Source organism: Pistacia vera, unplaced genomic scaffold, assembly GCF_008641045.1.
Source record: "Pistacia vera cultivar Batoury unplaced genomic scaffold, PisVer_v2 Contig512, whole genome shotgun sequence".
NCBI lineage: Eukaryota > Viridiplantae > Streptophyta > Magnoliopsida > Sapindales > Anacardiaceae > Pistacia > Pistacia vera.
This window is the reverse complement of record NW_022196349.1, coordinates 712,598-737,740: the sequence shown is the minus strand read 5'-3', so window position 1 is coordinate 737,740 and position 25,143 is coordinate 712,598. Positions and strand designations below refer to the sequence as shown.

General features: G+C 37.4%; 1 protein-coding gene across 1 annotated transcript; it reads left to right on the top strand.

Moving 5' to 3' along the window:
* The first annotated feature begins 5,956 nt into the window (after positions 1 to 5,956).
* Positions 5,957 to 12,367, top strand: LOC116106321 (MADS-box protein SVP-like). The gene is made up of 8 exons (XM_031392681.1): positions 5,957 to 6,141; positions 10,412 to 10,490; positions 10,801 to 10,862; positions 10,951 to 11,050; positions 11,143 to 11,184; positions 11,802 to 11,843; positions 11,925 to 12,055; positions 12,288 to 12,367. Exons 1-8 carry the CDS (start codon positions 5,957 to 5,959, stop codon positions 12,304 to 12,306), a joined length of 660 nt encoding a protein of 219 aa, XP_031248541.1. The 3' UTR covers positions 12,307 to 12,367.
* The last annotated feature ends 12,776 nt before the right edge of the window (positions 12,368 to 25,143 follow it).

Here is a 25,143-nt window from a genome sequence, read left to right as displayed (position 1 = left end):
TTTAGCTATAATATTCAGAGGCATTTTGCTAATATCATCGTGCACTATATTAAGATAATCGCGATAAATACCATACAACAACTTTGAGTAACCTCTTCTATATATCCATTTATTTAGAGCAATTATTATTATTTTTATTAATTTTAAAAAAATGATAAAATATATTGAGGCAAACATAGCGTGAAAAATAAAAAAAAATAGTAAACGACATGCTCCCACCCGAGGTTCAGTGAAATGGCAAGTATTTACCCCGGGTTTAATTTATTCCAGATTCATACCCTTAAAATAACACTGTTAGCTACTGTTGAATTTGGACACAGGTGTAGAAACTATAATTACCAAACTGCCCTCCCTTCTTCTTTTTTCCATTGTTTTAAAAACCGGACCGGAGGGCAAACCGCTTTGATGGTTGGGTCACGGTTCAACCGGTCTAACCGGTTGGACCGCTGATTGGACCGGTAACATCATCACACATCATGATAACGTCAGCACATTTTAAAAAAAACAATTTTAATTATGAAACCTAAGAAGAAGAAATATAGTAAAAAACCATGAAATAAATAAAATGATAATTCATATGAAGACCAATGCTTATCCAACAAATGATAATTGTAAATTCACTAGTTGATTTACATTTTGCTAAAATGTTATAATATTGACTAGCTACTCCAAACCTTATAACAAAATCAACATTGTGCTTACACACAATAAACTCCAAAACAAATTACACAAAAAACCTATTACAAATAAAATCAAAAAAAAAAAATATTAGACTGAACTGTTGATACAGATTTATATGACTTTGTGGGAAGAACAAACCCATGGGATTTTTCACTAGGGCTACATCTTCAGCAACCACCACCACTTGCAGGTTCAGTAGAACTCAGTAGCCCATTGCCTCTTAGTTGCATGCAATGATCCTCTGCATCCGTTTGAGAACAAATAATCACAACAGACAATCCATTGTAGTGTGTTCTTTACATGATATTAACTGCATTGTCCAAAGTCATTCCCAGTATAACCTTCATTAATACTTGGACAATGATATAGACTTGGGTTTTAATCACACATCCAGTAAATTAAACACTCACAGTTCCAAGATTGTAACCAACAGAACTAAGTGAATATGTAATAGTTGAAATATATTGATAAAGATGAAGCAGAATAGTCAAAGGACTGAAGCAAAATAAAGAAATATAGTAAAAGAGATTTTATCAAGCATTAAATAATAGAATACAATTGACAACAGTTGACGGTTGGGAAGATTTAAAAGCAATGAAAATAGAAGGGTTCTAAAAGATTAGAAGATACCATTGATGGAAAAAGCACCTTGCAAGGATGTCAAGATTTATATTTTTTATTTGATATGATAAGTTTTTCAAATCAAATAAAAAAACTAAATCTTGTAACTTGGCAATGGGTTTATATCATCCCAACAGGCTGCAATGTTTTAGCAACAGCAAATAAGAAAAGAAATTAACATGTAAAATGATTAATATTACCTTTTTGTTTGAAATAAAGAAATGCAATCACAGAGAAGAGAGAAAAACCATCACCATTTTGTCAGGTTCAGGGGAGAGAGTTTGCTACTTAAAAAGCAAATGATGCACGAATACAACGTTTGTGCATGATCACAAATAAAACCAGAATCGCTTGGATTGAACCTGTGCCACTTTTTAAAATAAATTTATTTAACTTTTAATTTTAATTAACCTGTCAATCCAACACATAAATCAATCCAACACAAACAAGATTCAAAGAAATCAAACACCAAGAATTACACACTCAATCTGCCGAAACAGAGCAATGCTTTAACCCAAGCCTAATCACTCAATAACTCTCTATAACCTGCAAGAAATCAGAGACCTATACTAGCCTCAAGAAGGAAATGCAACCCTCTCACAAATCTGCCCAAATTACAACGAGAAAGACCCCAGCAAAAAGCCCCAAATCAATTGCTCATTCAACACACAAGAACCCTAACAATTTCAGACTAAAAAACTCGATAGCTGTACACCTTCTAGCTATGGTTTGCCTTTAGATTGAAAAATGTAAAGGGTGTTAACTTAAATGTAAAGGGAGCGAGGAATGGCATACCTGGATTGAGGAATGGAGCTATCGTCAACGAATTAAGCTGTCGCCATCGATTTCCAGCGAGGAACGAAGCTGTCGTCGTTGATTTCTGGCGAGGGAGGAAGACGTCATCGATTTCAGTGAGTTCAAATGCGATTTGGGTGGGATTTCAGAGAGAATAGAAGACAGAGACAAAACCGTGACAATTTTCGCAGAGAACAGAGTGTTTGCTTAGAAATTTTCTTAAGAAAAACGGAGAAAGATTGAAAGAGAAGAACTGAAGATTGAAGAAGACGAGAAAGGGGCGTGAGAATGCGTCTCGTTTAGGATTTAGGGATTGTTAATATGTGGACCGGTTTTTCTGCCGGTCCGATTGGACCGGCGGTTCACTGATATTATCCGATTTTTAACCGGTTTAAAACGGTTCAATGTATATAATGGTTTTGAGAGTGAACTGAACCGGACACGTGACCGGTTCACGGTCCAACCGGTTGGACTGGCCAGTCCGGTCCGGTCTGGTTTTTAAAACAGTGTTTTTTTCATCTCTTGACTGGCATGGGCGTCAGAAACTTCTGCAACAATGGTGGCTACCTATGCATCAGAAACTGATGCTTCCCTCACTCCCACCCAAATCTCTTGCTTGAATGCCCTTTTCTCTCTTTGCCTCAACCCATCTCCCATTTCCAATTGCACTGCAAATCTCGCCACACAATTGGCAAATGGATGCATTTCCAAATACCTCTTTTATTTAGCCTCTTTGTTTCTTTCCAATTTTTCATCACTCTCATCAAATTTCTCCATCTCAATCAAATCCTCACCTAGTCCGATCTCAGCAACTTAGCTAGTTTCTTTACCAACCCCTATTTCAACATTGCCTCAATCGCCCTCTCTGCCGTGCTTCTTCGTGTCGTAGATCGCGCGTCGCTATTGCTTCTAGTCATACCGATTTGGCTCCATTACATAATCTACACGAGATCTCACCAGCGCATGACTTGTGCGCAACGTTGCCTCTCGTGCTCGCCAATCGACACCCGTACCTAGGTCAGCCTCTTGCTTGTGGTTGTGTGCTAATTTTGGTTGTGTTGCATGTTGAGTTTGTGGTGGTTTGTGACTGAATTTTTTAGTGATTTGGTGGTGGTGGTTGTTAGGGATTGCGATGGTGGTAGATGGGTGGAATGGCGGTGGGTGGTGATGGTGATGACTTGGGGGTTTCGGTCATGATGGTATTGAAAGGTGATGGTTGGATGGTGGGGGTGGTGGTGGTGGTGATGGTGATGGTGATGGTGACGGTGACGGGTGTGAGAGATGTTTTTGTAGAAAATGAAAATATTAAATATATAAAATAACTATTTTAGCCTATAACTATTAAAAGAAAAGAAACATAATTATTTTAAGTGTGAGAATTTAAAATAATTGAAACGAGGGGTACATCTTGGTGAACCTCCGGTGGCAACATGCCGTTTACTCTAAAAAAAAATAAGGCAACTTTCTATTTTGCGGAAGAATAATACATCTATTCATCATAAATTGATACGTATTGATTTTCTGACTGATGTGACAATAGCCTTTAACAAAAACTATACTATATTAAAGCCATGGACGATTCTATTTCTAGTCTAGTGCAATCTCTATCACATCAATTCTTAAATTTATGCCTTATGCCAGTAATAAATTTTATTTTTACCCTTTTTACGCTTTTTTAAATAAACAAATTATCAAGTTTATTTAGTAATGTGTTATAAATCATATGATCGAATATTAAACGAGTAGTCAGTTATTAATTAAACATCTTACATTTCAGTCTTAATTAAACATCTTAAAAGTTAATTGATAGAAAAACTTAGCACAAATATTCTGGAATTAAAATTAAATATCATACAATATAATATTTTTATTGATGATGTAGATAATTTATAATATAAATACATGTACGCTTTATCAATGTGTGTGCATCACTCAATGTAATTTATAATATTAATATATTTTGTAATCCACATGACAAATTTATGATATAATTTTAAATTAATTTCACTTTTCGTTTTGAAGTAGAAAAATAATAGACAAATTATAAAAAAGAAAAATTACATGAATTTCGAGTACATGAAATTTGTTCATCAACTACCTCTGGATGCTTGAGCGGCTCGATAAGAACTCTTAAGTGTCTTATTCAAGAGTTCTTGAGTTCGAATTCCTCCTCAGATGCTAATAGGAGTCGTCACTCTCACTATAACTCTTATCTAACAGATAGTTTCAAGGTCCCGAAAAATTAGTTGAAGTACACCTAAACTGGCCTAAACACCCTAACCTCACATAAAAAATAAAAAATAAAAAAATTTGTTCATTTGTTATGCAGCTATTTTTGTAGTTTACTATCTAGAGCTATATATTAAGTATTTAAATAATAAACTTTAAAAATCAGTATCTTCTCATTTCTAACTATACAAACCCTAAAATCCAATTTATCATTTCATATTCACAATAAAATAAAGTCATAATAGAATAATTATATATTAATTAATTGAATTTACCAGCTTCAATATAGCTTTAATCTGATTTCATAATTATAAACAAAACATTTGATTGGAACTGAAAATGAACGAGAAAATAGTCAAAATACAAGAAAATATGTAATGGTGACCCCATTTATCTCAACAAATAAAGAGTAAACGACTTTTTAGCACCCGGATAATGGTTTAATGATATTTTCTTATCTACATACTTTTAAAATATCATTTTATTACTTAAATTTATATTCCGTTTCCGATTCTGATATTATTTCGACCCCACATCATCACTATTTTCTTTTTCGATCATCACTCACCAAAATTCTTCAAATCTTATTCCTATCGACGCCAACAATCGCCAATTTTGCATGACCGTCTCTTTTAAGTTAAATTCTGATTAATCTCAACCATTAAAATCTAATATTTTACTATCAAAAGATTTATCGGCCTTCCTCTTAAAAAACTCTATAATCTAGATTAAGTTTACTTTTTATTCATCGTCATAATATAAATATAAATAATAAAATAATATTTTAAAAATTTTTATATAAGAAAGTATTATTAAACTATTATTTTGAAAAATACAAGTCGTTAACTTAAAAATAGCGAGGATTTTAAATGGTTGAGAGTAAGAGGTCCAAGTCATTATTCCTATTAAGTAGTGGCAGCATGGAAATGTATGTACGGGAAGCGATTGTCCACATAAAAGAAACGAAAAAAAAAAACACTTATCTAAAATTTTAATTAAAATTTCGCATTGATCCATGCTCATTAGTTGTGTCTTAATCAGTACTATTCTATCTCTCTATTAACCTATATCTTAATTACTTAGTTAAGTATAAATATAAAAAATAAAATGAAGATAATAAGTAAAAAAAAAAAAAAAAAGAGCTGTTTGGCTATAAAAGGGAAGGGAACCTTTCCTTCCTTGAACACACAACTGTCTTTCTCTCTCTTTAAAATCACTTTCTCCGATTAGTACCTTTTGGTAAGCTCCGAGATCAGTTCAGACCTAGCACACCACTCCGAGAAGGTAAATAAGAAATAAACCCCCTTCCCCTCTCCCCCCCCCCACACACACACACACACACACACACTAAAATCTTTAATCTGTCATTCTTCTGTAATTGTTATTTGTTTGCATGTTCATGAGTTATGATTGGTGGTTTTTTTTTCTTTTTTTTAACTTTTTATGGGTTTCTTAACCTGGATCTGAACCGGGTCTTTAACTAGGGTTTCTACTAGGATTCTCCCATAAATTGGAAGAAAATCCACTTCATTTTTACCCCTTCTAGTTCCATTTTATATGTATGGTTTCTTACTTTCTTATACTTAGAAAATGTGAAAGTTATGGGTTGATGATTTTTGGAGGGTGAAGAATGGCGAGAGAGAAGATCAAGATCAAGAAGATTGATAGCGTAACGGCCAGGCAAGTCACCTTCTCTAAGAGGAGGCGAGGTCTCTTTAAGAAAGCTGAAGAGCTTTCTGTTCTCTGTGACGCGGAGGTTGCTCTCATCATTTTCTCAGCTACTGGCAAGCTCTTTGAGTACTGCAGCGCCTCCAGGTATTTTCCAATTCCATTTTTTTTATCTATATTAAAATTCCGTACGATAAATCTATAACTTTTCTTCTTCAACTCTACCTATTATTTCGGTCCTTTGTCTTCCCGTGTCTGCGTTTATGTGTTTTCGTGTCTTTGTCTTTGTGTTTGTCCGCGCGTGAGAGAGACTCCTTCAAGTTTTTACTCTTTCCCATTTCGTTCGATCTTTCAAGCAGCTAGAAAAAAAATTTTACAGAAGGGAAAAATGCAATTTCTTTGCTGAAATTCCGTGGTCGCTTTCAAAAAAACGTCGTACTTCGGTTCACACTCTCAGACTTGATTAATTCTATGGACTCTTAGAGTTTATAATAATTAAGAGTGAAAATCCTCACGGCCACTTCCAAGATCTTTGTTATCTCCTCCATTGAATTGCATTTTTAGATTTTCTGGTCAACAGCAGTCTGGCATCAGACCTAAAACTTTGATTTCTATGGTTGCTTGTTACAGCGGGTACGCAGACTTTGGCGGAGTCTCGATCCCGTTGTGACTTATGGGTGACTTTTCTTGAAATATATACAGATCGCATAAAATCAACGTCTCAAACATTTTCATCATATTCCTAATTGACCTATTATTTTGTCATAAAATAACAAAATAAATACCAATATTATAACTTCATCTCTGTATTTGAGCTAAACTACTTTAAATATTCAACGAGTTCAACCATATGATGAATGTACGTACGCATCTATTTAATTATTTAATTGGTGTCAAGGTGAGAAATATAAATATACATTATAACAATTATGTTATATGTCTTAAATTAAATATAAGAAGTAATTATTTTAGTTTATTTTTCAGGTCGCGTTCTGGCTTAATTACATTCCTTATTACGTTTCTATATTTGAATACAACTATATAATCTATGATACTGTTATGGTAGTTAAGAAAATAAATATTGTAATAAATATCGAGTGAGGATGCATGGGGGATGGGTTAAGGGTTAAATGTAAGTATTGTATATGTATAATTTTACCACAAACATATTAATAAATACTTAATTGTTTATTTTATAATAAGGTTTGAAGTTAAATATAATGTTAATGATATGAACATATTAATACTTATATCATTTCATCAGTAAAATTATAAATAATTTCTGGGAGCATGTTTGTTAGAGCAGTTATTTATTGTGTTTGTTTGTGTATGAAATGGATACAAGATTACAAGTAATCTATGTATGTTTGAAAGCAACTTTCCAGACCTATATATTGATGATTATGAAAATGCTGTTAATTTTTAATTTTTAATTTTCTAAATAGGAATTGAGGTTAACATTTCATGATTTAAAAATCTGCTAGTACTTAGTGAAAAAAGTGAACAATAATTAATACTGGTTGAAGTAGATGTTACAAGTTTTATTTTAATTAGCATTTTCAATCTTGATAAGAAAGAAGGATTTTACTCTGAAGGGAGAGGGGAGGAGTAGATATCAATATATTCAGTGTATTAAAGTTTTACTTTAATTTTGATATAGTTTGGTTCTAATATTTGAACATTATGTTGTCTTAATTATAACAAATTACGCTCTCATAATTCAGCGAGACTAGCTGGAAATCTGGATAGATTGGCAAAGAACTTTTACTTGTTGATATTCAAAGTTATGATTGATGGTTAAACATCTTATGCCACATTCAGAAGCATTAATATTCAAACTTATAATTAATGTTCATGAATGTGTCATAAGACCATAAATTTTTATATTTAAAGCCTATTGAGTTTTTGAGAATGTTGGTATCATCCTTATCATTCAAGGTTCCGCATGAAATGTCCTCCTGTATTTTTGGGTTTCCATAATAGCAGCTAGCCATTTAACTTTCTTGGTTTCAAAGGCTAGCTGATTTGAATAATGAGTGTTATCATTCTAATAAACATGATTAACTTGGTCAGCAAAACCGAGCCGGCCAATATTAATTTTACTTTTTACTTGAATGTGGCTAATAAAGGAATTAACCAAGCTCAAATCAAGCTGGATGTTGGTTTAAGGTGAAAGACTCTGGTTGACGTTCTAAATTAAGCTCGATGCTAGTTCATTTAAGGTGAAAGAGTCTAGCTAATTGACCTTCTAATGAGATTTTTTTGTACAAGGGTTTGAAAATGTTTGGTTCAGTTTTAGGTCATTGAGCCTGGACTTGTATATAATATTTGTAAGTTTTCTAAGCTTGAACTTGAGTTTATCAGTTGATCTCATAAGTTGTGTATGTGTGTATATATATATTCTTCTTAAGTGCAAACTTGAGTCAAGTTCTAATAATTATATATATTGAAGATTGATTGTAACCATGTAAAAGTTGTTCAAAATTTATACTGACCTTACATTAGTCATCAATGAGTCTTATATGCATGAATGTGCTCGATTCTTAATAAGCTGAATTTAACTTTCTTCAATTTAAGCCAAAATTTGATAGTTTGATTATAAGGATAAACAAGCTTTTGAGAACTTTCATTGCATGCGGCCTTGTGAGGGTAAAATGTTGTGGACTTATGGTAGATTTGAGTTTGGAGTAAATTCTGATATTACTTTTGAAGAATAGGGCTCCATGGCCTCAAAACCGGATTCAATGGGAAAGGTCTATTTGTAAGGAAAAATCATCGTATATTGACACTTAATTGTAAAAGGTATTAACATGATTAAGAACAGCTATGATACCATAGAGGTACCGTGTCATCTATATTACTAACCAATACACCGTTGTTAAAAAGTTTTTAAAATTAATAATTCCATCACATTTTATGATAAAGATTGATGAGAGAAAACTTTTCATAGGTGGTATAAAAGCATTGGTTGGTTGTATAGATAACTTGGTACCTCTGTGGTATTATGTTTCATCACAATATCACTTGTTTTTCCTCTTTCTTATTCAGTTACCTGTTTATTGAGGTGATAGTTGTGAACATGATCGTGCTTGAGCTGTTTATTCAGTTACCATGCGTATGATTATAATTAATTTGATATTAATCTTATTTCTTAGAGCTGCACGGTTAAACTTATTACTTTTTTGGAAGCATAATTATTGTTAGATTAAATAATGAAGAAAACGATTTCAATAGGCTTTGTAATATCCAGTATACAAAATTATATATCCTCCTGAGAACTCTATTTCCATTATATACCAATTCTTAATTCTTTCTATTATTATGCTGAACAATAAACTTCATGGTTTTCCTTTATAATCCTTGCTGCATCATCCACTTGGTAATTGTGTGCCAGTCGTATTGGATGCGGCACCTATATGTTGATTGCTGTAGCAATACATCAATTCTGATTTCTACCATGAATTTGGGGATCAATATATGCATTTCTAAATTCCATTGAATGTGATTAACCCTATGACATAAATTATCATATAAACTATTACCATGTCTTTATGTTTTCATGGTTAAGTCTCTTGATTGAAATGCATGTGTTAAATTTCTAAGTTGGTTTATAAATAAGAAGTTGTTGCCTTGGCCATTTGATGTGAGCTGTAGTAGATAAAAATATGAATAATATATTTGCTTTAGCCAAGTGTTCTCCTAAACTGGGATCCTCCTTCATATGTGACTTCACCTCTCTTCATAGCCTTTCGGTTAATACATTTGAATAACAGAAGCTCTTCTCTTCATCATGTCATCGTTGAAAGGGAATCATATTATGCAGGCAAGGTGGTTATATCATATTATGTCCTTTGTTACTTGTTAGTAACAGAACCTCTGGGGCATATTGACACTTTTTGACTATAATTTTACAGTTTGTTCAGATTTTTATTCACTAGAACATAACATTGTGTTATAAAGTTGCTAAATTAAGGTGAATGAACTTTGTTATTTAAATTAATTGGATATTACTTTTCATCTCTTGTAAATTTTCAAATGGCTAGGTTTTCTTGATTTTCACTTAAATTATCAGTCAATATGTCAGTTGAATGGTTGTATTACGTTATAACTAATTACAAATGCTTAAATATATGGGGTGGATGATGGATGATTGGATGTAATGACAGATAACAAAAATGTCATTTGGTGAATAGATAGTTCAGTTTGATTAAACATCATTATAATTTTATTTAGATCATATATATTATGAACAGGGTTTGATGCCTTCCCAGCTAATGGGATCTTTATTCTAGCAATTAATTGAAACTCCGCTTGCCATATAGTTTCAAACAGTGCTTTAACTAATCCTATACATGGCAAATTTTGCTATGAGTTCGGACCTGTCTAACATATTTAGTATATACATTTTGTTGTGAAGCATGAAGGACACGATTTCAAGGTATAATCTGCACTCTAATAACATTGGAAAACTTGACCAGCCATCGCTTGAACTGCAGGTAATTTATTTGATCAGTTTTGTTAGATTATCATAACATAACTATGATTGCTATGTACGTTTTTAAGAGGTTCTAAATGACTAAAGGAAAATGACATAGGCATGCCATTAGAATTTCTTAGATGAATTTTCCAAAAGGCTTGGGGTTCACTAATTTAACTTTTTAATTAAGCATATTTTTAACTGCAATGGAAGAGATTTCCAATTCAATTGCATTGGCTAACTTGGCATCACATATATAAATTTCTTTTTCCCAGCAATTGTCAAGCTTTACATATCAGAACTGACTGGCAAATTCCATTCTTATATAGCTGGAAAATAGCAACCACATCAGATTGAATAAGGAAGTTGCTGATAAGAGCCATGAACTACGGTATATATTTTAATGTAGTTATATTGTTATTTTTACTTTGGTAAGTTAGCTAAAATTCCTTTATTATTACTATTACCTTTTATAATAGACACATTCGAGGAGAAGATCTCAAAGGATTGAATATAGAGGAATTACAACAACTGGAAAAAATGCTTGAATCAGGACTTGGGCGTGTTCTTGAAACAAAGGTATGTATTTTTTTTAATTTTATTGCAAACTAAGTATATATATCTACCATGATTCATGCAGGTGTTCATATGAGTTTTATTTTCCCTATCAGAGTGAACGGATTATGAACGAGATCTCTTCACTTGAAACAAAGGTTAGAAGACAAATATTTAATTCTATCAATTAGATTTTTTTCTTTTGGAAAATTTAAACTACAAATCTATGCCTTTTGTTCATGATCTTCTTACTAATTTAAAGCTAGCAGTCACTGTTTGCGGTAGAAGCAATAGTGTATTATAAGGATAACAAACAAGTTTCTCCATAAGGATATCCTAAATTGAGATCATCTCAAAGTCAGGGAGGAGATATTCATGGAAATACATTATGTTTAAATAGATGATATGAAAATAATGTTTATCTATAATACATGAATCAACTAAAATATGTGGACTTTCACTTTTGAGAGTTTTTATTTTTTATATATATATAATGACTTAAATTTTTTGGCATCAAAATTTTCCACAAAAGATCTTTCTATTTATAATATTAGCAATTTTCAAATGTACATGCAAATTTTCAGTTTGCATTATAATTTTAAGGACACAGTCGTGAGCTATAGCTTAAGTTCTTTAATTTCCATTTAATGGTGGGTAATACTCTATACATATATCAAGGCTCTTCGGTTGAAGACCTCTCCAGTTTGCTGTTAATTATCAAGATATCATAAGTCAAGAGTTCTATCTTGAGTTTTCAACTTGGCATTATTTGCAGGGAGCACAACTATTGGAGGAGAATAGACGACTAAAACCGAAGGTATAAGAATTCATTTTGGTGGACTATTATAATAATTTTATTTATTTGAAAATGGCGAGGGATCTTTCAAATTTGGAACAGGTGGCCAACTTGTATAAGCGAAAAAGCTTGATTATCAGTATTGGGTCATCAGAATCTGCAACTAATGTTTGCAGCTGCAGCAGCGGCCCGCCTACAGCGGATGACAGCTCTGATACTTCTCTCAAATTAGGGTAAGCTTAATTATCAGTATAGGGTCATGCATATGTAAATAAATCTTATCTCCCAATTCAATAGTTTAAGCTTATCACACTGTTTCTGCATTTTGATAAAAGAGACGAAACTGAGAAAGCAACCTTAATATTGATACAATAATTAATGCGAAGTCAACATGCAAGGGTACTGCACGACATTTTTAATTTTCTTTTTATCAACTTTTTGCTTCTTTAACTATTTATTTTGTAGGCTTCCCTTCCCTTGCTGAATTGGAGAAGACGAAGTGGATTTCTTCCGTGTGTCGGATAAAACAGCCCAGGCATCGCCCAAGAGCTTGCATCGCCCAACATGCAAGTGGATTTTTCGGTTGGGTAATATAGTCTAGCATTGGCCAGATACTTGAGAGGTTATGGGCCTTTCGAGTACATGATATTGTTTAGCATAGGCGCCTCCCTAGTACATGTATTGGCCCCTCATTTTCAAACTTACACACTACCACGTTCCATTGTTTCTAAACAATCAAAATGCTGGTATATATTTATTTGTCCTTATCTTTTTAAAGTATTTTGATATATATAGAGAGAGAGAGAGAGAGAGAGAGAGAGAGAGAGAGAGAGAGAGAGAATATTATCCTGAATAATAATAAAAAATAATTTTTTTTCTTTTTCTTGTGTTCGAATTAAACAAAATAACCTCAAGGGGGTGGCCTGGTAATTAGAGAGGTTTGTTTTTTTCTTTTAGTTTAAATCTTGGGGTCACATATAGTAATAATAGTGGTTTTTTTTATCTTTTGGGCTTATAGGGTGTTTAATGAATTTTGAGAATTAGTTAGAGTATGTGTAAGTTGGCCTGAACATTTCGATTACTCAAAAAAAGAAATAAACAAAATCCATTTTTTAAGTCAAGAAAATTTTAAAATATTTTTTTTACTATAATTAATTAACACTTACCACCATTTTTCTAAATTCTAGGGTATTGGACTTTCTTTGGCATTTATTTATTTTACGAATGGGCATCCTTCCTAAGTAGATGGAATCATGCAAGAATTTCAATAATCAAATTAATTATATTATGCTTTTACATGTTATATATTGACAATAATGTTTGTTTTGCCTAAAAATAAAAGTCGACATATGTTGATGTAATCAAACACCAATCAGAATTCAACAAACCATTTTATTTTATCCTTCAAAACTTGACATGTATCCAAAGGTAAAAAGAATATAGCTATCAAGATCCAAACCGTCTCAAGGATTTGTGTTTGGGTGAATTTGGTTCATACACTTGTTCAAACCCCATTTAATTTAAGAATATACGTGGGAGTTCTCAACGAATGGGAAGACAAGAAGGATCTTCACGACATCAAACCACTTACAAAATGTAATCGCTACCTTGAGAAAAACGGGTATAAATAGGCAGCTCCCCCTCATAAAATAAAGGTTAGACACACAAATTTTACAAAGAAAATAGCAAAGACAAACTACTAGAAAGAGACTGACTTGACATTTTCTTATAACACAAACACTTGTAATCTTAGATTGCAGATCACAATCTCTTGTAAATTTGTGCAACGATAAAAAAGAAAGACTTATATGAGCAACCACAATGGATGTAGGATTCACTTTAAGCATTTGAACCACTATAAAAACTCTCTTATCAACTTTATTTTACGTATTTGCTTGTTACTCATGTTATCATAGTACCTCACCCACTTGCTACAGTCTGCTCACATGTGACTTCTTAGCATTTTGCATGTGCGAAGTTGGTGGTGTCAAAATCCAACATCAACAATGTTAGATTTACAAAGAAATCTTATAAATATTTCTGTACAGAGTAATGTGGCAAAAAATGAACGGAAGAATAAACATAATGAGTTTGACTTTTTGTATTCATTCTTCCAACCACATCACTATGTATAAAAATCATTCTATGATTTCTTTATACCTCTAGCATTACTCATATGTTTAAGATATATATAGATACTATTTCGTTTTTATTTTTTGGAGGTAGGAGCAGTGAAAGGGGTGAGAGAATGTTGTAAAAGAAGTTAATAAGTGAAGAACCACATAACAAAAAAAGCTACTAGAATTGAGATTTAATCAGGGACGGTGATGGATTCCACTTGCTTGTTCCTATTGTCATGACCACTAAGGATGCCTGAGCTGTCGAATCATATAAAATGACGTTGCATATAAAAGGTGTCATACATCGAATGTATTTATAACCATTCAAAGATGAGATGAGTAACATACACACTCAGATTTTCTCCGTATGGAAGAACACATGATGATCCCAGAAGAAATAGGGATGTGGTCCTCCCAGCAGTCCCCACCTAGGAGATGGATAACTACTTTCACTCACATGGATGAGATTCTTACCTTTCATTGTTTTTCTTTCCAGGAATCTACAGTTTATCTTTATGAAATCTGCTTTGTATAAATTACCTCTAGGTGGCCGAGTGGTTCGATAGGAACTCTTGGGTGTATTACTCAAGAGGTCTTGAGTTCGAGTCCCTCCTTGGGTGCTAATAAGGGTAGCCACTGGAGTTTTGGTCGATGGTTTTAACGTCTTAGGAGATTAGTTGGGGTGCACGTAAGCTAGTTAGGACATCCTCAATTAAAAAAAAAAATATACTATGAATATAGTATATTCTCCAACTACTAAAAAAAATTATAAATTAAATTTACTACTTAATTAAATAAAATATGTATTGAAGTTCCTACATGCTTTATGTAAATTGTAAAAGATCCAGAAGCAGGAAGCATGGCCTCTCTCTAATTTGTGTATAAGTGGTGGAATGCAGAGTGTTTAATCAATGTTGATGATTTGAATCTGCATGAATGGGATTTTTCCAGAACCAACTGAAACCGGGCCTCCTCTGAACAACTGAAACCTCGAAAACTCTTTTTCTTTTGTTACATTTAGGTCCATCATATTTTTATTCCTTTTTTATGTTAAAACTTTTTTTTTTTCTTTTAACATTAATTCATATTAATCTTTTTTTTTTTAAAATGTGTTATGCCGGAAAAAGTAGGGTTGATGTGGAGCCTCGTCAGAGTTCAGAAGGCACTGCATCGTCCAGGTGCGGCCACGTCGCGTCTAGTGCAAGTGGCATGGCTCCTGTCAGTGCAGCAGGTGAGTGCCACGCCAGCAAGCGGCTGGAGAATGCCCACGTGTCAAAGCCTTGCTTTAATCGAGGAAATCCCTCGTATAGGTGATCAATGGGACGCAAAGAAAAGATTTGCACGGCACCTACCCACTTGCAGCTTTCATAATCATTATCTTCAACTTTCCCACTATAAATAGAGGACTTCCCTTTCATTTGAGGGGATTAGCTGATTTTACGCTGAAATAGCTCTCTCTCTCTCTCTCTCTCTAAACTGTAACTCAGCTCACTGAACGCGACCTGATCACTCTCTCTTATTAATTCAATAATAGTAGACGTAGACGTAAGATTCGCTTTAGAGCATCCGAACCACTTTAAATATTGCTCTTCATCTTTTACTTGATTCAATCCCCTTATATCACGTGTGACTTCTAAGTCATTTTAGCATTTTACACGTGCGAGTAATTAGTGTCAAAATCAAGCATCAACAGTTTGGCGCTAAAAGGAGAGCCTGATTTAGTACCTACTCTTCATCAGAAAAATCTCTGACTAATCGATCCTACAACAACAAATGGCTTGTGGTTTCGAATATGAGTAAACCAATCATGGCAATGAAGAAATCCCCCAGATCCAGGAGGACACTTCTTCCGAAATGCCGCCAATCCAACAGAATATCACGAGGGATATTCCTTCACGCTCGCGGCTCAACCCAACCGTCACGAGTTACCTGGAGAGGTTCAATAATACTCTTCTAACGGTCCGCTAAAGGCTAGACCGATTGGATCAAGTCATGCCACCTGAATCCAATGAGGCGGTGCCACCGTAAAAAACGCCTACAAGTCACATGAAAGCGCGGAAAAGGGCAAAAGCTCATACCACGTGCACTACAGCGCGTCAGAGAAAGGGAAAGCAAGTGGTGCACGACAGGCCCAAGGGCTCCGAGGGACTAGCGAACACCGATCGCGCCCTGGGTAGAATATCCGTGGCATTGATTGCGACTCAGCGACATGTCGCAGCATGAGCGATTCCACACCACGTCACACGAGCACTCCCACAAAAGTGCAAGGCGGGGAGATTCCCAATATCGCCAAAATGAAGACTTCGATCGTTGTCGTGCAGGGGATTCCCATCATTTGCGGGTCGGTTCGTACCACCGCAAAGGTCGGGAAGATTCCCCGAATCACATGATGCAATCACACAACTCTAGCCAACATGTGCCGAGATTGGCCAGAGCTTCCGACCGAGGTGAGGAAGAGTTCGATTTGCAGTCCTTCCTTAACCGTAACCGTTAGGGTCGAACCTACGCTGAAAGTGATCCCCAGTTAGCTCTGCTGCCTCAGATTGAAGAATTACAACGAGCTCTAGATAAGCTTAAGGCTCAACAAAATGAACAAGGGCAAGTCGCAAAGGCATCTCCCTTTTCTCCGACAGTGTTAGCTGCCCTTCTCCCATCGAGATTTAGAATGCTCAACATGCGTGCATTTGATGGAAATTCTGATCCGCAGGATCATTTATACGAGTTCAACGATCTCATGGAACTCCACCAAGTCTCTGACTTGGCAAAATGTCATTGCTTGGTAGTAACCCTCACTGCCCATGCTAAGCGTTGGTTTAGGTCGTTTCCAGCAGGATCGGTCGGCTCATGGCCTCAAATGAGCTCGACATTTTTGAGGTAGTTCAAGGCAAACAAGAAGTTCTCAATGCCGTTAAGCTACCTGAGCAATATATGATAGGAGAGGGGTGAACCCCTCCAATCTTATATAGACAGGTTCCACAGAGAGCTCCACAAAGTGGCTCATACTCCTGAAGAGTCTGTTCATACTCTTATCGTTGTGGGAGTTCACCCACAGACAAACTTATGGAAGGAACTGCAATCTGAGGATGGTTTTTCCTTCACTCGCTTCTACAACCTTACTGAAAAGTATCTCCAGATCGAAAGTTTCGTGGCAGCTCTTAGTCGCCATGACCCTCGTCCGTCAGGCAGTGCTCCCAACCGGGGGGAGAATAGGAGGGCTAATTGCAGATGGGCTAATGATGATCAGCAAAAAGAAAAGAAACAATAGCATGAGCCCAAGAAATCTTATGCCCCAACTCTTCATCACTATCGCGACAAGAATCAATACACTCCTCTGAATGCCTCGGTATCGGCTATTCTGGATAAATCAAAAGACGCCGGTTTACTTAGAGAACCCGAGCCCATGAAGAATCCCCTTTCAGCCAGAAACAATAAAAAGTACTACCATTATCATCGGGATAATGGGCACCACACCGATGAGTGTCGTGCCCTCAAGCAAGCAATTAAGGACCTCATTAAACAGGGGCACTTCAAAGAGTATGTTAATGACTTAGTTCCCGTTCAGGAGAAAAATCAAGAGGAATCAGGGAAGAGGCGTCGTGGTCAAAAAGGTCTCTACAGTGTAGGGATCATCTTTGGAGGACCACACCCCGCGGGGAACTCTCGAGGTGCCTAGGAAAGGTATGCTTGGGAAGGCCGTCATGACCCCATAAGTGTCATGAGCACAACGCCACAACCCGCCAAGGTTCGCAGAGAGGAGGAAATCACCTTCTCTGAGAAAGACACAGTACGATTGCATCATCCCCATGAGGATGCTCTTATCATCATGCCTAAAATAGGTCATTGCGAAGTCCACAGGATACTGGTGGACAATGGAAGTGTCGTGAATATCTTATTTCAGCGAGCCTTTGAGAAGATGAAACTGGACGAGGCAGATCTGAAGCCTGCCTCTATCCCTCTGTACGGTTTCACCGGGGATCATTTGATTCCCAAGTGAACGATCTCGCTTTAGGTCACGTTGGGAGAAACCAACGAGCTGACCAAAATGACTGAGTTTTTAGTAGTAGACTATCTGTCCGCCTTCAACGGCATTTTGGGATGACCTCTACTATGAAACTTCAAGGCAGTCACCTCAATATACCATCTGAAGATGAAGTTCCCCACCCCGACAAGGATAAAGGAAGTAAATGGATCTCAATGGGCATCTCATGACTGCTATGTGAGGGTAGTGCATATGGCGTGCAAAGGAAAAGGAATGCCGGTTGGCATCCCCTAGTAGACAATGGCTATCAGCAGGATCGAATCACAACCTGACCCAGTTAAGGGTGACATGGACCCTTGCATCCAGGAATGCCCTCACAGTGGGCCGACGGAGGACCTATCCGAGGTATCGATCGATTAAAGTGAGCCGACCCAAATGTTGAGGATCTGCAGTAATCTCAACCCTCAGCTTGCCAACAACCTGACTAGTTTCCTCAAGGAAAATGTATATGTATTCGTATGGACTCATGTTGACATGGTCAGGATCAGCCCAAATGTTATATGCCATGTCCTGAATATTGATAATGCAGTCAGGCTGGTTCACCAAAAGAGAAGGGCAATGGATCCCAAGCGATATGTCGCCTTGAAAGTGGAGGTGGATAATCTCCTCTTAAATGGATCCATCCGAGAGGCACTTTAAGAAGCCTAACGACAAATGGCGGACCTGTGTTGACTTCACTGACTTCAATAAAACCTGTTCGAAGGATAACTTTCCCTTGTCAAGGATCGACCAACTCGTCGATGCCACCTCTGGACACGAGCTGCTAAGTTTTATGGACGCCTACTTGGGATATAATTAGATTCTGATATACACGCTGGACGAAGAGCATACCTCATTTGTTACAGATTGGGGGTTGTATTGCTATAAGGTCAAAAAAACGTTAGGGCGACTTACTAACGATTGGTTAATCAAATGTTTTCTGAGCAGATCAGAAAATCAATGGAAGTCTATGTTGATGACATGCTGGTCAAATGGCATGTCGCTTCAGATCACATAGCACATCTCGCTGAGATGTTCGGTATACTCCAAATGTACAAAATGAAGCTTAATCCTCTCAAGTGTTCGTTCGGAGTATCCTCGGAAAAATTCCTGAGATATATGGTTAACTAGAGGGGAATAGAAATCAATGCCGAAAAGATTCAAGCTTTCCTTGACATGAGAAGCTCGACCAACCGAAAACAGGTTCAGAGTCTCAATGGGAGAATAGCAGCTCTCAGTCACTTCATATTAAAGGTAACAGATCGCTGCTTGTCATTTTTCAATATACTCAAGGCCAACAAGAAGTTCGAGTGGACTCTAGACTGCGAACAGGCTTTCTAGAGCATAAAAGAGCACCTCAGAAAGTCACTTCTCCTGTCCAAGCCGCTCTCTCAAGAAATTCATCTCCTGTATCTATCCATCTCTTAGCATGTGGTCAGTACAGCTTTGATTCGGGAAGAAAACAGAGTCCAATGGCTAATATATTATGCGAGGAGGCGTCTACGAGACGCCAAAATACGGTATCCAGAAATGAAGCGATTAGCTTATGTCCCGCTAGTCGCCTCCAAAAAGTTGCGATCTTATCTCCATGCCCACACTATCCATGTATTGACCAACTACCCACTCAGGCAAGTCCTCCAAAAGCTAGATGCTTCGGGTAAGTTGCTTAAGTGGACGATGGAGCTAAATTAGTTCGATCTGCAGTACAGATCGAAAGCAACCATTAAAGAGCAGGCTATTGCCGATTTCATTTCGGAGTTTTCACACCAATCGATTTAGGAATCCGAGTAACAGTCCAGCAAAGTCACCTAGGAAACTATTTAGAATCTATCGACCTGGAGCCTCTATGTCGATGGATCCTCGAACAGGAAAAGGGCCAGGACAGGTCTTCTCCTCCTTAGTCCTAAGGGGACTCGCATCCACGGTATTCTTTGGTTTGGGTTCAAAGCTACCAACAACGAGGCCGAGTATGAAGCATTGCTTGATGGTCTGCGGTTGGCAAAAGAAATGGGGTCAACCGCGATCAGTATTCACAACGACTCTATGCTGGTTGTTAATCAGATTTTGGGAGAGTATCAAGCCAAGGAAGAAAACATGATTAGTTATCTGAAGAAAGCTAAGGTCGCGTTCGAGTGTTTCAAGCACTTCATGATCATGCAGATTCCTGGAGACAGTAATTCTGTTGCGGATGCCTTGGCAAGAATAGCCTCGTCGCTGGACTCGAATGGGCCAGAAAGTATTCCTGTTCGGTACATAAAGATCCCAAGTATCAGCTCGCCCAAATAGACAGTGGTCACAATCGAATCAGTTTCTTGGATGACCCTACTTATTCAGTATCTCTGAGATGGGACCATGCCCAATGACAAGATTGAAGCAAGAACCCTGTAAACCAAAGCTACTCGTTACACTCCCATACGAGATAAATTGTACAGGCAAGGATTTAGCGCCCCTCTTCTCCAATGTGTAACTGAGGAGGAAGCAGACTATATCATGAGGGAGATACATAAAGGGATTTGCGGTAATCACACTGTCGTGCGATCCCTCGTTAAAAAATTTATTCGTCAAGGATACTACTAACCCCTGCTTCAAGATGATGCCTTCAACTTTGTAAAAAAGTGTGACAAGTGTCAGCGGTTCGCGAACGTACCGCGAGCTCCTTCCTACCAGTTGATAACTATGATCAGCCCCTAGCCATTCTCCATGTGGGGAATTGATCTTATTGGACCTATACTAGCCGGAAAGGGAGGGGTTAAGTATGATGTGGTCGCAGTGGATTATTTCACCAAGTGGCTGAAGCTGAACACTTGGCTGCGATGACTACCAAGAAGCTCAAGGACTTTGTCTTCAAAAATATAGTGTGCCGCTACGAAATTCCTCATACACTCATCTTTGATAATGTGAAGCAATTTGACAACGAGGAATTCAAACAGTTTTGCGATAAGCTAGGGATCCATAAAAAGTTCGTCTCAGTTACAAGACCGCAAGCCAATGGCCAGGTTGAACCTGTCACCAAGACCATCAAGCATACTCTGAAAGCTAAGCTTGGCGCTGCCAAGGAAAATTTGGTCGACGACCTTCCAGAAGTTCTATGGGCACACAAAACAACTCTGAGAACCTCTACTTCAGAAATGCCTTTCTCGCTAGGACATGGTTACGAGGCTATGATCCTAGTGGAAGTGGGAGATGGTTCACTTTGGAATAACCTGTTAATTGAAACAGACAATGAAGCACTTTTGCGTGCAAGTCTGGACTTAGTTGAAGAATACCGCAGTAAAGCTCGGTTAAGGATAGCAACCTACAAGTAGTGTGGGAAAAGATTCTTTGACTCTAAATTCAGGAGAAGAGACTTTCAGGTCGGCAATCTGGTTCTGAAAGAAGTCTTTCTTGGTACAACAGAACCAAGCGCGGGAGTGTTGGGACTAAACTAAGAGGGCCCATACCGCATCGCTAAGGTGATATGACCGGGGACTTATCACCTCAAAAGGCTCAACGGTTTCGAAACACTGTGAGCTTAGAATGTTGAGCATCTTCACCCTTATTATCAGTAATTCTGAACTCACTCTTTTAATTTCCTTGTAAAAACTCCCTTGAAAGCTTTGTAATTAAGATCGCTGTTAAGCCAAATTCATCTTGTATAAATGTATGATTTTGTTCCTCGTATTGTTTTTATCTTTCTCTTTGCATATGTAATGTTAGTGAAGTACGAAAAATTATAAGTGCTCACAAATAATTTAATATCGCAAATAGCTAGAGGACATCCCTCTGTTCGCATATGTAATGTTTGTAAAGTATGAAAGATTATAAGTGCTCACAAATAATTTAAAAAAATGATCATTTTATTCATAAATTTCTACAAGAGAATATGCAAGGACAGTCAAAAGCAAGGTTGTGGGAAAAATAAAGGTAGAAGCAATCACTGGTCTTCGTTCTTAGGCCCTGAAGGTGTGACCTCGGTATCTCTAGGTTGGTCGCCGACCACCTGGTCAGCTATCGGGTCCTCCGGGACGCACTCCTTCAGTTGATCCTATTCCAGGTGAGGCCCTAGACCTTTCTCCTTATCATCGGCTCTTGCCATGGAGGCAAGGATCCTTTGGTAATCATTCAAAAGGTCGGTGAGGTCCATGGTCGGGTTCTTTGGGCGAAGCGCATAAATTGACTAAATCGACTAGTCAACAGCTTTCCTCTCAATTTTCAATTCTTGTCGCTTCATCTCTTCGGTTAATGAAGCGACCCGCCCTTGGAATTATTCGAGGTCAACTCGAGTGCCCTCCTCTGCTTCTTGGAAGTTTCCCACTACTGAGCTCTCTCTTCTTCCACCCGCAACGCCCGCTCGAAATTCTCTCGCAGCTCTAACTCTTTCTCACCAACCTCTTTAGTGAGCCTAGCCGCTGTCCTTTGAAGTTGTTTAAGCTCCTCTCCCTTCTTCTCCAGTTTAGCCTTCTGGAAGTCCACCGTGTGAAAAGCATAGTTCCTCTCCGACATGTACTGGTTCGTCTCAACGATGTGCAGGCTCAACTCTTCTTTTGAAGCTACTAAGTTGTGCCTCAGCTGTGTGTTCTCTTCCTTCAACTCGAAGAGTCCCTCGACAGCTTCCAGTTAGATCTTTTGTTGGGCCAGATGCATGGCGAGCAAAGACTGCATAGTGAAATAAGCAAGCATTAAATTGTCTCCTTGAAAAGAGTAAAGTATTGGAAAGTCCTCAACGAGGACAAACCGTCTTACCTAGCTTTGCATTTGAACTGCCCTAATCATCAAGTCCGCAGGGTTGGAGGTCACGAGCTCTTCAAAGACTTTGGCAAGTTGGCACTCCAAAAGGGTGAACACTACCAGTTGCAGGTGCTCCAAAAGTTAACCCACAGAGTCCAAAATTGGTGTGTGAGCTCTTGAAGCAGAGGGCACCTTGCTAACTGGCCCTTTGCCTTCTCTCCTCTTAGAAGCGGCGGCCTCCCTTTGTCCCCTGCGCAGATGGAACAGTGTAACCTCGGTCTCGCGCCTCAAGCTCCCTCCTGAGTGAAAAGCCTAATAAGGTTGCGACCTTTTAGGCTGCATGTAACGCCCCACTTGAGGTACGTAGCTAATGTTTCTTCTTTTGCCCTTATTTGAGTCGGTTTATTAGTATTATTGTTTGGTTGGCCTTTGACTAAGTGGTATGTTGAATACTGCCTTGAAATTGGTTGAAAATAGAAGAAGTTTAATGTTCTAGGCTTCACCAGGGCGAAGAAGAATCTTCGCCGCGGCGAAAAGGTGTTGAAGCCCACGGGGAAGCTGCTGTAGTTTCGCCGCGGCGACAGAAGCTTCTTCGCTACGGCGATGTGCCGACCAAAATGTTTGTTAAGTTTTAGATATTTTCTTCCCTAAGGGCAATTTGACCATTCTACCCCTAATTAGTAGGAAAAGTGGGGAGTAAAATGTAAGGAATTTTCATGGAGAATATGTTGCTATGGGGGTGTGTTTGTAATGAATCAAAGGATATAGATAGAATTCCCAAAGAAGAGTAAGGGCAAAATGGGAATGCTTGTGTATAAATTTCATTAAAAGGAATTAAGTCATTGCAAACCCTTCATTCTTCTTCTCCATCGCCACTCTCCTCTCTTGCTTCCTCTCAATTTCTCTTTCTTTTGATCAAGGAGTTTTAAAGGGCTTTTGGAGTGATTTGGGGTAGAAAATCAACCTAAGGCATCCTAAGGTAAGGATTCTTGCTTTGGTTGTGAAGCTTTGTGAGTTTTTGTATATATTGAATATTGAGGGTTTTTGTTCTTTTGTTTAAGAGTAGAGAAAAAGTCAAGCAAACCAAGTGAAAGGAAGAGCTAGTGAAATCTCTCCATAACAAGGTAAGTAAATCCCAACCCAAGTTGAGATTTGAGAATTTTCTTGATTAGGGTTTTGATAGCAATTATGTATGTATGTTGTATACATGTTATATGCCATGTTATTGAGTCTTAAATGGAGATTTCTAGTGCTTTGTGATTGTTTATACATTTCAAGTATAAGAAGTGAGATGTGGGTTGGAAAGGTAGTTTGAGATGGAATTGAAGGATATTGAGGAATCCTTTTTGGAAGTGTCTTTCTTTGGCAGGATTTGTGGCTATGTGAGGGGGTTTCTCCCCATTTTGGATGGTTAGAGAAAGACTTAGAATTATTGTTATAGTAGAGTTTTATTATGCACTTGAGTTGTTTGATGAAATGCCTAATAGAGGTTTGAGTATGAGTAATGAACCTTAATTCTTGCAACATTGCATGTTGGCATTTCATAAGTGCATTTGTGGAGATGAACCATCCATATGCATTAATTGTGCATTGAGAAGTGACTTAAGAAAGAGTAGAAAACTTTGTGTATGCACTTGCTCTATGAGTAGAGAACTTTGTGAATACAACTACTCTAAGGGTAAAGAGAATGAGAAGTGCTAGAGTAGAGTGAATGAGAAGAGCATTAGAAACGGGTTGATGCTTTGTGATCGTCACCCGATAGTTATTAGAAACGGGTTGATGCTTTGTGATCATCACCCGATAGTTATTAGAAACGGGTTGATGCTTTGTGATCATCACCCGATAGTTATGAGAAACGAGTAGGTGCTTTGTGGTCTTTACCCGATAGTTATAAAAACCGAGTAGGTGCTTTGTGATCCCCACTCGATAGTCATTAAGAGCGGGTTGGTGCTGTGTGAACTCCACCCGACAGTCATGAAGAGTGAGATGGTGCTGTGTGAACGCCATCCGACCGTACCTCCGGTAAGATGAGGCCATGACGTTAGTAGAAAACAATAGAAAGAAAGAGTGAGGAAGGAATTAAGAAAAATAGTTACGGGGATAGACAAATAGAGGGTTTACTTACTGAGCATTATTTTGTGCTCACCCCGTCATTTTCCTTTGTGGATGCAGGATCTAGGTGATGATGCAGTCGGAGGGGCGTCGGTAAGCGAGGAGCAATAGCTACACTGTTTCCCCTGTTTTTGTCTTTTTAAATGGCATTTGGTAAATAATGCTCTTTGTGTATAAAAGACTTATTACATATAATAAAAAGAAAAGTTTTGGGCCCATTTTCTATTGTTATTATGCAAGCATTTTACTAGTTTATAGCAGTTGTTACACTGCACCCCCAAGCTCTCAGGCTCAGACTCTGATTCCTTGGGCTGCAGCACCCTTCTTCTCTTGGACTTTTGGCCCATGGTCTTCTGCTTTGGGC